This window comes from Branchiostoma floridae, chromosome 15 (assembly GCF_000003815.2).
Source record: "Branchiostoma floridae strain S238N-H82 chromosome 15, Bfl_VNyyK, whole genome shotgun sequence".
In the NCBI taxonomy this organism is placed as follows: Eukaryota; Metazoa; Chordata; class Leptocardii; order Amphioxiformes; family Branchiostomatidae; genus Branchiostoma; species Branchiostoma floridae.
Genome location: NC_049993.1, coordinates 10,000,395 through 10,014,847, shown reverse-complemented (window position 1 = coordinate 10,014,847; position 14,453 = coordinate 10,000,395). Strand labels below are relative to the sequence as shown.

General features: G+C 43.0%; 1 protein-coding gene and 1 long non-coding RNA gene across 3 annotated transcripts in view; one reads left to right on the top strand and one right to left on the bottom strand.

Annotated features, from left to right (window-relative positions):
• Window positions 1-7,075, top strand: LOC118431412 (cytochrome P450 2U1-like). The gene is made up of 7 exons (XM_035842629.1): window positions 1-303; window positions 1,278-1,470; window positions 2,046-2,274; window positions 3,345-3,753; window positions 3,959-4,156; window positions 4,571-4,697; window positions 6,673-7,075. The coding sequence occupies exons 1-7, from the start codon at window positions 130-132 to the stop codon at window positions 6,852-6,854; spliced, it is 1,512 nt and encodes a 503-aa protein (XP_035698522.1). The 5' UTR covers window positions 1-129; the 3' UTR covers window positions 6,855-7,075.
• A 5,610-nt stretch (window positions 7,076-12,685) lies between these two features.
• LOC118431449 overlaps window positions 12,686-14,453 on the bottom strand; it is an 8,532-nt gene continuing 6,764 nt past the window's right edge. For both annotated transcript variants that reach the window (XR_004832977.1, XR_004832976.1), the window contains exons 3-4: window positions 13,731-13,866; window positions 12,686-13,126 (exon numbers count right to left, since the gene is read on the bottom strand). This is a non-coding gene — a long non-coding RNA (uncharacterized LOC118431449). The remainder of the gene's footprint in view (window positions 13,127-13,730; window positions 13,867-14,453) is intronic.

The window sequence follows — 14,453 nt, the reverse complement described above, 5'->3', positions numbered from 1 at the left end:
AAACGCACGCCAAATGTGTCCCCTTACCTGTTTTGTGAACGCTAGAATGCACATGATATCCATTGATTATGTAAACAAATACCCGTCCGGATTTCGACCTTTCGGACGCTGACCTTTACAAAGCTCAAAATGGCTGCCGCACAGTTGGTTACGTCTTTAGTTGGCGAGAACGTGATCTTACAGACGGCTCTGGTCCTCTTACTGGTGTTCGTGGCGACGTCATGGTTCTTCAGCACACCTAAGAACCTTCCACCCGGCCCAAGAGGATGGCCTGTCGTCGGTAATGTCTTCTCTCTCGCAATGGTAGGCAAAATTACGGTAGTTAGGAAAACATTCCTCCTCAAGAATTTAAAGAATCCAACATTGGCGTTTTTAAGTCTTAATAACCAGGCGTTTGGTAACGTTAACAAGGTAAGACAATGTCATAACGTTACCTGAATGACTGATAACCTCTTAAAGCAAAAAGTATGTGCATGACCCGGTGTGCGATGGAGCAAATCCTTCTGCCTGGAGATAGATATATGCTGCGATTCACTTCAAATGACCCGTTTGGAGGCCTGGCGTACCTACATACCGTATCAGCCACACGGTGATTCGCATCATTTACCCGGACGGGAGACCTGTAGTGTCTACCTGACACCATAGGTCGCTGGAAAAATCGACTTCGCGCTGTTCCCTAAGCGGCTGTACTTCTCTGGTCGGTTGTAAATAAAGCAACGGTTGTGAAAATAGAATCTCTTTGTACAGTGACGCACCACCTGATGGAAAAATATTCTGATTATGCAAATGACTTGCACATTTGCATAATTTATGCTTGCTTATGTACAAATTGAAATAACTTAAACAAGTCACAATGTTGACAATCAAATAATTTACTACGTGTATTTAGATGAATTAGGACACTTTCACATTGATTATGCAAATTAGGGCCTTTTTGCATAATTGGCATCTGCTTATCTTCCACCTGCTACAAATTACATATGTATTTGAGTCCTATAATAGAAACTGCTGGAAATATAAATTTTCCTCATTAAGTATGCAAATTAAGTCCAAATTTGCATGATTTGCACTTACCCATATACCAAAGATCATTACAATCCATCCACAGGTTCTAAAGTTATGCTGACCACAAGTATCCGGGATCATCCGGACACACAGACAGACACACGCACACACACATACACACCAAAAACTACACCTCCATTTTTCATGTAGGTAATATTCAAAGATGTATGTGAACACCATAGACAGTATGCTGGCTATATCTTTACCCCAAGGGCCACCGCTTTCTGACGATGACCGAATGGGCAAAGATGTACGGACCTGTCTACACAATAAAGCTGGGGAGGGAAACAACGGTTATACTCTCCGGATATGACGTCATGCACGAGGCACTGGTGAAGAGAGGAGAAGATTTTTCAACCAGACCAACGGATCCCTTGACTAAGCTTCTCAACCCCCAGAGGCTAGGTAAGAACCCGTGCGAACCACTAGATGTGCTAATTTTGTCTCTTAATTTTAGTGACTCTTTAGTCAATACTTTGGCCATTAATCTAAGCATGTCACAGATTTAACTGCGCATCGTAGCTAATTACACCAAAATTGAAGGCGTCTGAGACATAGACAGAACACATCCGCACACGTATTAAGCTTGCTTAGACAGAAAACTGTTTGCAAGTTGGAATCCTTCAACTTTGACATCGTATTCTCAGTGCATTTCGCGGCACATGCGCAGTTTGTGACGCGAATGGGGTATGGAAAAGTGGTCTCTGATGATGATCATCATCGGAATGGTTTATTCAAACTAAAATCACTCGCAACCAATGGCTGAATTACGGATTCATTACAATCGCCACGTGGTTTCAGGTGACGACGACATTGTTTTGTTTTTTTTATTTTTCAACCGTTTCTTTAGGTGCTAGCGTACTAGTCTAAAGGGCATCTGAAATATTTTACAGGTCTCAAGTCGTTGGCATAATTAATTGATTGATTGATTTAGTCACTAATTGATTTGATTGTTTGAACGAATAAAGTATATTTTTCAGGTATCATCGCCGCTCCTTTCGGAACTCCGTGGAAGGAACACCGGAAGTTCACTCTGATGTCTCTGAGAGAGTTCGGCTTCGGGAAGAGGAGCATGGAGGGAAAGATCCTGGAGGAGTCAGTCGCTCTTCAGGCAGAGATCATAAAGATGGGGAACAAACCGTTCGACATTAGCCGTATGGTCCAGAATGCCGTCACTAACGTGATCTGTTCTATTGTGTTCGGATCCAGGTAAGTTCGATAAATGAAGTCGAAAAATAAAGACACACACTAGGCCCTAGGGGTGGGTACCGGTACAGAAGATTCAGGTCCAGGTCCGGTTCAGGTCCAGAGGATCAGGTCCAGGTCCGAACCTGGACCTTATTCAGTATGTGAAAACTTGTGAATAGACGATACTCAAAACAATGGTCTATTTCGCAACAAGGAAATCTGTTTTGTGGAGTATTAGACTCCCACTGGCGTTATAAAATCCTACAAGGCTAACTGACTGTATGATTGATTGTAAAACTTGGTAAAATGAATATAGACTCTACTTTAATTCGCTGTTGTTATTTTTTTCGACCGGTAAGCCCCAAAATGTGTGAATGCCTGATCACATAATCTGTTCATTTTGCCAATAGGTCCAACATCCTGTCCACAGTATTTTTTCAGGTCCGGTTTTTTGTGGACCGGTCCGATATGAAAAACCGGTTTTGTACCGGTACACCTCACGGGTACCCACCCATAACACACACGCATACTAGATGAAAAATATAAAGAAATACAGCAATGAACGATTTAGGCAGCTGCAGATTATCGTCTTACGCAAATGTACGTCACGATACTTACTTGTTCCTTGCCGTCTTTCTCTACCATGTTGTAGCATCAATGAAGCTCATTTACCATTATGTTATATTTTTTTTTTCTTTTAAATTCATGTCAGACTTTAGATGTCACTTTTTAATCTTCCTCAATAGTTCTGTTATATATATATATATATATATATATGTGTGTGTGTGTGTGTGTGTGTGTGTGTGTGTGTGTAGATCCACACTTTTAAATTGTACAGCTGAGTGGGAATTGTGATGATTATGTTTTGATTATTGCACTTAGGCAGGGCTTTCCATTATAATCTCTTGTGTACTTAGTACGAGGCAATTTAGTCTTAGGACTACGATCTTGTACATGACTTTGTGTGTGTTTAATAAATAAACCAGTTCTCTTTCTCTCTCTCTCTATTGTTCATCATTACAGTCAGGTCCATATCACTTATGCCATTCAAGATACCACTACAGTCATCTTTTTGTTTATCTTCTCACTAGGTTCGAATATAACGACGACAAGTTCACACGCTTGATGGACGTTCTTGACCGAGCATTTTCCTTAAACGTTTTTGGCCAAATTGCCGTATTTTTCCCATTTTTGCGACGTGTTCCAGGAATGGGAAAAGGCCCACAAGTTTTGATAGACCTCGTAGGCACCATCAGAGCCTACCTCCGAGAGGAGATGGACTCCCACAAGAAGACGTTCGATTCCAATGACATCCGGGACCTCATCGACTCGTACGTCAGGGAAACCAAATCTCGCGAGAACGACGAAGAGACCACGTTCACTGACGAGTACACAGAGAGGGTGCTCTTTGACTTGTTCATCGCCGGGGCAGAAACCACCTCCACTACCCTGTATTGGGCGTTTCTGTACATGATTCTCAACCCTGACATCCAAACAAAGGTATAAACTGATGCACCCATCCTTGGAGATAATGATGAACAAAGTCATTAAAATGTACAGAGGACGGTACAGCCTTCATGTCACCTTTAACTCTTTTTTTAAGGGCCTGACTTACAGTCACGTGTTCATTTTAAAGAGAGTTTCTTTCATGTTGAAATGTTCTCTTTTCCTATGTTCTTAATGTCACGACATGCTTACTGTACAGGTTCAAGAGGAGATCCACTCCGTGCTCGGACACGACAAGCCGCCGTCTACCGCCCACCGTGCCCAGATGCCATACACTGAGGCCGTCCTGACCGAGGTGGCTCGCATCGGCACCATCCTGCCGACAGGCGTCACTCACGCCACATCACGTGACACCAGTTTCCATGGATACGACATTCCCGAAGGCACTTTGGTTCTGGTAAGCCATTTGTCTGAGTCTGATTTACATATATATATACAAACAAAAGCGTTTTAAGTTTGCTTCTTTTCGTTTGGCACTACTGTATTCAATTTTTGGAGACTACTGTTGATGTTAGGCCAGCAGATTGTGCATATGAAAAAAATCCTGACGTATAGGCTTGCGATCTCTCTTTGCGTTTAATTAAGTAATACCCAATCAGCAACGCCTTAGAGGGAAATTTGTCAACCAATCACGTTCCATGTTTATAACAAGTGATGATAAGATTTACTGACGACAGCTGGCCAAGTCTTGAGTGGTGAAACGGATCGCATGTCAATACGCCATGGTCATTGCTAATTCGATTACACAAGCGACGGGCCCGATATCGGATGATAATAAATGATTTGTCCATGTGTTTGTCTTGTTTTACAGCCCAACCTGTGGTCCGTCCACCACGACCCAGAACATTTCCCGAACCCCGGAATGTTCGACCCTGGCCGCTTCTTGGACGCTCAGGGGCAGTACCAGAGGGACGACCACGTCATGCCGTTTGGTATTGGTAAGATCACCTTCTCATGCTTGGTCATGTTCAGCCACTTGTACATGTATGTGTCAGCCTTCTTGCTGCTGTAGTCCTTGCCATCCGCTAGCCAGCCAATCACGTTGTCAGCTACAACCAAGAGGTAACGTGATTGGTCGGTAACTTTCAACCAGCAAAAAAACGAAAGGGTATTTGATTTGCTAAAAGGTTAGCACCGATGCAGCGATGATCATGTCCTTTACGCCAGGGTCGCTGCTTGACATGTACAAGGGGCGAGCGAGACATGAACGGTTAATGCTACTGTCACATTTGTTCCGCTATTCGTAAGGGATGTACCCCAAGGCTGGGTTCTGGAGCCACAAGTTTTGTCCAGGTAGACTACCGGATACCGACACAGAGGCGGCGGCAGCAAATTTCTTTTGTGGGGGCAAAATATTGGTGATAGATTTGTGAGCATGTGGAGGCCTGAAGGCCCAACTTATCGCGTCCGGTGTTGCGCCTGGCTATGCCGAGTGGAGTTCATGTCGTGACATCACAGACCGCCTACCGTGACGACGCACCCTTTCACTAATTATCATAAGCCTACTCGATGACACGGACCAAGCATCCCCCTTCCTGTATTTTGTTCTATTCCCGGTAAAAAAAAACATGGTAAGAGGGATATGCCTTTTACCAGGAATAGAACAAAGAACAGGAAGAGGGATGCTTGGTCCGTGTCAACGCCGACACTCCCCCAATACATTTTCACCTTGTCCAGCGCTTTAGGCACGGGCCGTCTCAAGATAGGTTTTGGAAAATTTAAAATCTGGACCCCTTGAAACACCATTTCCTGCATTTTCTGGGGCAAATTTTGCTGGTGGACTAGCTAGGTTTATGAAATTTCTATTGGTGAAAATATACAGATGGGTTTCAGCTTGATTTTTTGTGGGGGCCATGCCCCCACAACATATTTTTGTGGGGGCGACTGCCCCCACTGCCCCCCACTGTGCCGCCGCCACTGTGACAGTACCTCTCTACTATTCGACTTCGGCGTCAATGTGTCATCTGGCCAAGGGTTGGTTTGGACTGCAAATCCAGCGCCCCGGCCGAGCTCCAAAAATAGCCCGGTACCCACAAGGAGCCCTAGGTAGGGTTCAAAGATATGGACCTTTGTGAGATCGCGTGGCGTATTCGTCAGCGCTTTGGGCTCAGGCCCAAGAGATTCGAAACCTGCCATGTCTCCGATATTGTGCCATTGCATGGGAAAGGCACTTTACATGGCTTTCCTCACTTCACTGAAAAATGCTAGGGACGTCCCTCGGATAGATACCGTGTTCTGGGAGAGCCACACCCCGAGCACGCCACGCCGAAAAGAGTAGGGGACCTTCCCGATTTGAGTGGATCGAACCATTCTGGCTTATGGGTTAGGGAACTTCTCGAGCAGCCTTCCTAACCCCTGCTTCACCTATTGGGTCAGTTGGCAACTCTTAGTGAGCAATTGGGCTGGTCTCAATCATAATGTTTCTGACATAGGGCGAAGAGAGGCTGTTACGGTTACAATGTAACGGTTAAACCCGTAACCTTGGAGTGGCCTTAGGTTCACACCTTGAAGTGACCTTCAGGTCTTGTTACGTGGAGACCATTTTATTAAAAATGGAACCGAATGCATATACAATGGTCAAATATTTGAATAAAAAGATACATATATCTGCAAGCTTTCTCAAGGAACTAACTAAATTTAGAAAGGACTTAGTTGATCATGAGAGACTTTTATGCTTAAGACCCCCACTAACTACTAGTAGTAGCTCCGATATTATGACCGGCATATGGTTCTTCTTCGAGCTTCTTTTGATGATCGTCACTTATCATTAAGGGTTTGACTGTATATGTCCTAGGTGCTATGAAAGTAAGGCCAGTGTACTTTCTCTAAGACTTGTCTCCTGATGTCCAGACAACATAAGATGTCATTTTTCTCCTTTCGTTTATGTACAGTTAACCCTGCAATCTTTTGTAGGCCCACGCATTTGCCTTGGGAAGCAGCTGGCAGAGATGGAGCTCTTCGTGTTCTTCACGTCCCTGCTGCAGCACTTCACCTTCAAACTGCCAGAGGGCGCTGCCAAGCCTACCACCACAGGGATGAACGGTCTCACCCATTCGCCTAAGAATTTTGACCTCGTCGCTGAGCCACTGGCTTAGTGTCGCTGTCTCAAAATGTTAAATACACAGTTTGATAAATATACATAATTTTTCTTATATAACAAGCTAGCACGTCGCTGACATGGGAAATTCTATCAATATGTACTAATTGCTGCAAATCAAAACGGCAAAAACACAAAGACTTTCACTTTGTTTATCTCCAAGCAGATCCTACGGTGCCTTAGAAATAGTATCAAAGCTGGCCAGGGACTTAGTATAGCGGCACCAGGTGCCCGTTTGACTCCCTTGGCCGGCTATCTCCCTTTAGCCGGCTATACTCCTTAGCCAGCTTTGATATTATCTCTAAGGCACCGATGGATCTGCTTGGAGACTACAACTTTGTGCCATTTAGAAAATATTGACAAAATGTGTTTGGCCCATTGGAAATGTTGTACCTGCCAAGCCTAGCCTTTTTTCGACGGCCGCTGGCAAAGAATATAATCTTTTACCTGACACCTAGCTTCACCATGGTGAAAAAAAGACTTTCTACATTTCTGACCCTGTGAACATTTTGATGCTTTGAAGATTTCTTATAGAATGTAAGGTAAATATAGAGTCACTTCCAAGTCAGCGAGGGGGGTGTTTTAAGTTTTTCGACTCAATTGCTGAACTGTATAGGTCTAACTTCAGCACATTTTCTCCCCTCCATGGAAAAATGGAAGTAGATTTTGCGTGTCACGGTTTGTGTGTACGTGTACTGGGGAGACACAACAATTAGCGCCTGCGCCTAGAGTCCCCGGTGAGAGATAGAGCTAAAATAAAAACAAGGCTTTAAACCATTGAAAAGCCTTTCTTGGTGGGATTATTTGTTAAATCTGGGTATTTGGGGGGTGGCAGTGGTAAGAAAGACCCTAAACTTGTTGAATCGTATATAAGTAATGACCATTAACCAGTTGGGGGGGGGGGTGTATCTAAAGACTAGCCGTATAGAAATTCTGGCAAATGAATTTGATGAGACTGGACATAGTAGGCTATAATTTGAGGGTTTAAAGTTTGTATGGCTTGAACTTTTTATTCTTGAGATAATTGCATAAAATATTTGTTTCCCCATTGGATTGCATGTATTACTGGGGAAAATGTTAATGGCTGCGTCTCCCCTACTATATGTGTGTGTGCTCGTGTGTGCTTGCGTGTCTGTGTTTGTGGACTGCATAACTCGAGAACCTGTGGATGGTTCTGTATGATATTCGGTGGACAGGTAGGGTCGTGAAAAGGAAAGTAAAATTCTATAATGAGCCGCCTGATTGGTGCGTTTAGTGCTGCTGTTGCGGTTGTGCTTTTGCGGGTAGATAGTTCTTGGAGCGGGGAATATGTTTTGTAATTTTGTTTTCTTTAGAACTGCAGTGGGTGTTTTTGTTCTGCTTTTGGAGAATGATAACTCAACAATAAGAGTCGTCGATGGTTTGTTATGATTTTTAGTATGTAGATGGCTAACATTAATAATGCAAATAAATACTGACCTGAACCTGGACCTTATCATCGACGAAAACTTGTGAATGGGTGATACTCAAAACAAGTATCCATTTCTCTACAAAGGATTCAGTTTGGGGGGTATCGGAAGTCCACTGGTATTTCATATTAGTACGTACACGTTATACCCCACATAGACTACCCCACTACCTTGATCAAATAACGCGAGAGGATGAAGAGACAACACCCTGTTTTATAGTATAGTGGACGATCCCTTACAGGTTACGTCAAAAGTGTATCAACAAAAACTGCTGCGCGTGATATTCCTAACAGGAAGTTTGCAGACTAGAACTTTGGTGTAACTTTGTGGAACTGTTGACAGAGTCGCGAACTTTTTTCTTTTTTTTTTTTTGGAAATGCTAATTTGTACAAAATCGTCAATTTGATAAGGACAAGAAAGCCAAACAAAGCTCCGAGATTGCATTGTAACAGTTTGTTAGTATACGCCATTTACATCCATATTTCTATAGTAAATAGACTTCAGAATACACTATTATTGTATTGAGTGCTTTGGTATTGGTGCCATACTTTGTACCATGTACAAATAAAGTTCGTTCATACGTTCATTGATTAATTCATCATGTCAACCATATCATGTATCGAGCGATACTGTTAGATTAATATACTAGTAGAGATATTCTGTACCTGTAGTTATCTCACTCGCTCTCATTGAAATGTAAAAAAAACGAGAGTGACAAGAAAGCAGAATTGAGAGGGCAGTCATCATTGTGAGATCTACAAAGTGCACATCATCCTACGCAAAATAACACAAGGTTCTTGTAGTTTCATGGATTTAATTTCAGTTTCCATCACAAGATATCAGCACAGACAGCTCCAGAACTTAACTCAAATCTTTATCACAGAATACTGTGGCGTAGCTAAATGGCTGTATGTGCGCTTTACATAGCATACCCATGATCTTATACATGTACTACAAAGACAAATACTAGTAGGTTAACTTTGCCGTTGTTACAGAAATTAGCATACATGTAGTTGATGATTGAGGAGCTTATGAGCAAATAGGAGCTTGGCACAGCTTGACTGCAGGTCACCTGATGGTCATGTGGTCACTCCGACTGCCCTGCAAAGACAGAGACACAACAGACTTTATTACACTGATGAAATTAATAACCAAAGTTTTCACAAACGAACTTGTTACGATTAATACTTGCCACCAGCAATGCACAAAAGCTGCTAAGATCGCACAAATCAAGCCCGCCCACTGCCCACTGCCGGGTACCGCGGGTATACCTTTCGGTGTTTTCACGATTAGGTGATGGCTTCTGTTTTATTATATCGCCGGGTCCTGTGTTGGTCTCAAATGTCAATTAAGAAAACAAAGGGCCCATTCGTGCCCTAAAATGGCCCCTTGTCCGTAGGGTGTCCTACGGGGCCACGTCCGAAAAAGCATAAAAACAACATGTTAATTACCCGGTTGGACCCTCAAACGTATAACAAGGTAATATAGACGATATATCTAACGAATGAATGACTGGTTTATTTGCAACTAACAAGTGCACACATATATATCGTTGCAGCCTAAACGAAGCAGGGAGTGGAGCACCTTTGATTCAAACAAATTGACCAAAGAGAGATGTACAAAAATTATGGGAAGTCCCATTTAGAACAATTGTGCTACTTCTCACCGTACGCGTGTTCTCATCTTTCACCACTGTGGAGCTTGAGGTCCCGGAGGTCCTGCTTCATACTGACGGCGTCCAGTCTCAGTCTGGCGGCGGGCCAACAGCGCCTTCAGCTTCTGAGCCTCAACGGGAGACACGCCTCTGCGGGCTGGCAGAAAACATGATACTTCAATAGACATCTCAGCAATGACTACGTGTTCTTGGTGAATTGTTCAAATCTCTGCTTCTACCAGACTCAACAGATCGCTGGGAAAAAGTAAAAATTTACTAAGAAGACAAACAACATGCCAGAGGAGTTAGCTTACCGAGGAGTACAGTTTGCAAAATGTAGAAATTCCCCCAAATACAGGTAACATACCATAAAAGTAAAATGCCTGACAAAGGAAAACAGTTTTCGGCCTAATTCTTTTACTTTTCCAGCGACGCATGGAGCCTGGTAGAAGTTCAAAATGTAAACGAAAAACGATGAAGATGATAGCAAACTGATCCCAGGGCCTACCCAGGCCCGAGAAACTCCTCGTCTACAGGGCCAACATGCATGTTACCGAAGAACGTTCATCACAGGCACCTGCATCAGGCCCTGCAGCTGCTGACGGGGGCATGGCGAAATTTCTTCTGTGACATGCAAGTTTGCCCTGGAGCCACGGAGCTGGCATGTGTAGGCCCTGAAAACAGTCGGGCATCAGGATTGGGCTCCTTGAAAGCTCTTCCTATAGGGATAGTACCCGCACCGCCAGCAACGAAGCTGTCCGCAGTCATCATCTCAGACGAGATGACCAAGGCGACAAGAAGCAACACCAGCGTCGTTTTCATCTTGTGGAACAAACAATAAAACATCATGATAAAAGTGTCTGGATTTACAACCTGTATGTCTGAGATTTGTCACACGATTCTTCTGTTGTAGAATTTGCGGCAAAAGTAAGACAAAAGGTCGATAAGGATCGATCTGATCTGTGCGTTTTTTCACGACACGACCACAGCTGTCTCCAGTATACCCTCTGTCTGCTAATATGAATTCTATGGAGCTATGAAGTTGCATTGAATGCGACAGAGAAATATGCATGGCATCATCCGTCCTAGGACGTCGTACGATTTTAATGTATAGTTTGAAGCAGGCTGTGACAGAACAAACCACAGACAATGATCTAGGAAAGAATTTTCCTGAAAAGAGAGCTGAATTTTGAGCGACATTTGCAAGACTGTCCGAAGAATTCCATTAGTTTGTGATCGTGGTACGAATGTGGTCGGGCTTTCACGAGAATAATCCAAGTAAAACGAAGGAAGACGTAGTTAAAACTAAAAAAAAACTGTTAAAAAGTTGCGACGTACGTACTAGCCAGAATTCTCCTGTAGAATGACTACCTTTAACCCTCAAACCACCGTAGCTTTTTTGTGACGTAGATTACCGTATGGGGTCAAAACTGACCCCAAAACGTTTTGTACAAATACAGTTTTTTGTGTGGCTCTTTTTGTGATTTGTACATATGAATAGTTTCAATAATATATGTGGGACAGTCTGACATGATTAGGTGAGAATTCTTGTAGCTCATTATCATAATTTATGCAAAAGATCATGAGGACCACATTTTGCACCAATGCTATTCAGACCTGGAAGGAGGTTTTTGATGCCTGTACCAACTTCAATGCCGTATAGCGCCTTAATGGCTTACGCTAGGCCCACCAAACTTGGTAACTTTTTAGAAAATGTTAAAGGCAAACATTTTCAGTGAACAAAGTATGTTCATCATTTTTCATGTTGCCATGGCAACGGAATTCCGACAGACATATTTATTTCGAAATTTTCTAACTTTGTATTAAACATTTAAGTTTTAAGGTTTTCTTAGCAAATAACAGTTGTTTATCACATCTTATGAAATTCAACGTAAATTTCATGACTCATTATTCATTATTTATGCTAATCTGATGACGTCATCAGCCAAAATCCAAGATGGCGGCCGAGATTACCTAGATGACGTCATAATGTCGTCATATAACATGATAATGGCACAAAAGTTGTTATATTAATTTTGGCTTACATGTACATCATTCTCTGAAAATTTCGTGATCCTACGATAAGTAGTTTAGGTGTGGGTCGCAAAAGTTTGTTTGAAAAAATGCTGGGGTCAGTTTTGACCCCACTGGACCATGCACAAACTTTCTAGGATAACTTAATTAATAATGAGCCAATCTCGGTAAAACGTGTAAGAAGTTAAAGGACATATATACAAACAAACTCATGGAAGGAAATTTGTTTTCGACCAGAAATGCCATAATGGCACTCAATGTTATACGCCTGGGGTCAGTTTTGACCCTATACGGTGGTTTGAGGGTTAAAATGTTGATGTTCCGGTTTTGTTAGTCCGTGACGCACAAAATTTCCTGTACAGGGTTCTCTGAGGCCCTCAGAGTCTGACAAATGCCTCGCCCCTTAGTCAAATGCTGATAGAAGCATGAATATTGCATCAAGCAGAGAGTTAATGTCTTTAGACATCCTTGGTATGGTCAACTTTCCCATATAAAAACAAGGATATATAACGTCCTTGATAAAACTCTCACTCTCACTCACTCCGGCGAGCTCGCTCGGAATAAAAACAAGTGCATATGATTATCATTATAAAATAACGTGAGGAGTCAAAAAAAAAATTAAGAATTCAGTCATCAGAAAAGGACAAGGGTCTACAAATAGTGCATGATCTAACGCAAGGGAAAACAAGTTTCTTGCAGTTTCAAGGTTTTATTTGCAGTTTCCATCGCAGTACAGACAGCTCCAGGCATCTACTTAGCATCTACTAAAATCCTACCATAAACTGAGACTGTGACGTAGCTAAACGGATGTATGTACGTTTTACATAACAGACCCATGATCTTATACATATTCTACAAAGACGAATGCATACTTTGCTGCTGTTACAAAAATTCGTCTATAGTTAATGATTTCTATAAACGAACGTTTGATTTGTCGTGTTGCCTTTGGTGGCCTATGTCGTAGCATACGTAAACAAACATAGACGTAAAACTTTGTCATCAGTCAAAGTCAAAACTAAAAACATTTTCTGTTAAGCGGCAGCTACTAAAGCAATGTTATAGGTGTCTGCAAAAAGCAGCTTGACAGAGCTTGACTGCAGGTGACGTGATGGTCATGTGATCACCCAGACTGCCCTGCAAAGAGACAGACACAACAAACTACGAGTGCGTACCGACGATGTATTCAAGAATCCAAGTTCTCACAAATAAGCTGGCATACCTTTTGCTCACCACCAACTATACACACACAAAGAATCTATACAATGAGTACAAAACAAGCCATATCTGCTTGAAGATTAACATCGTTATGTCCGTACCTGCCCCTAAGGCATGCACTACATGGTTCATTTAACAAAGCGGTGAGTTCGGGTAACTTTCAAACAAAACGATTGCTCATCCTTTTTTACATCTGTACCATTTCATTGTCCCATTGGAGGTCTGACCAGCTCCTCCTGATGACCAACGATGTATTCCATGAAACAAGTTTTCACATTTCTAACTGTCACCTTTTGCCCACCGCCAGCGATACGCATGCAAAGAAACCAAAACATGCCCAGACCAAGCCTGCTGTATCTGATAAACTAAGCCTTGGTATGTTGTGTTTTCGATGACCCGACAGACCCTGAAAAATTCTGCCGCCTATAGACGGTTGTTGTTAGGTGGTTGGTTAAATAAATCGGGGAGTTGCAGCATCTTGAAACGAAAAGACCAAGTAGATTTTTTTAAAGATTTTCTTCACCTATTTGCCATTCATTTGACGCGGCCTCTCCCTCCCGAGCTCGGGGGTTCCACTTCACGGCGTCCAGTCTCAGCCTGGCGGCGGGCCAACAGCGCCTTCAGCTTCTGAGCCTCAACGGGAGACACGCCTCTGCGGGCTTAGAACAAACAATGGCACATCAACACACACATCAGCGATGACTACTGTGGTATGTGGTTCTGATGAGTAATTACGTTTACTTTCAATGCTGTCTAAAATCCTACGAACAGAAATTGTCTATTGAGACTTGTCGACTAGCGTTGTGGTCCTCACCGAGCCTTTTCATACATATTCTCCCAGTCATTTTATTACCTTTGCCAGAATGGCTAAGGTTATGTTTTCGGTTTGGTGGTGTGGTTCTCCCCGTTTGTGAGCAGCATAACTCGAGAGGACTTCGATGGATGCGGCTGATATTTGGTGGGTGGGTAGGGGTGTGGAAGACGAAGGTCGAGTTCGATAATGGGCCTCCTAGCGGCTTGCTAAGGTACTGCAGCGGGACCTGCATGCTTGATATCTCGCGTTCCGGACATGCTGCGGTCGTGATTTTTGAGCGTTAGGGAGCCCTTAAAGCAGGGAGTGATTGCTGCGAGTTTGGGCCCCCTAGTGGCTTTCATGGAAGTGCGGGCGCTGGTTTAATTTGCAAACTTTTGTCTGCGGACAGCATAACTCGAGAAGACTTCGACGGATGCAGCTCGTATTTGGTGG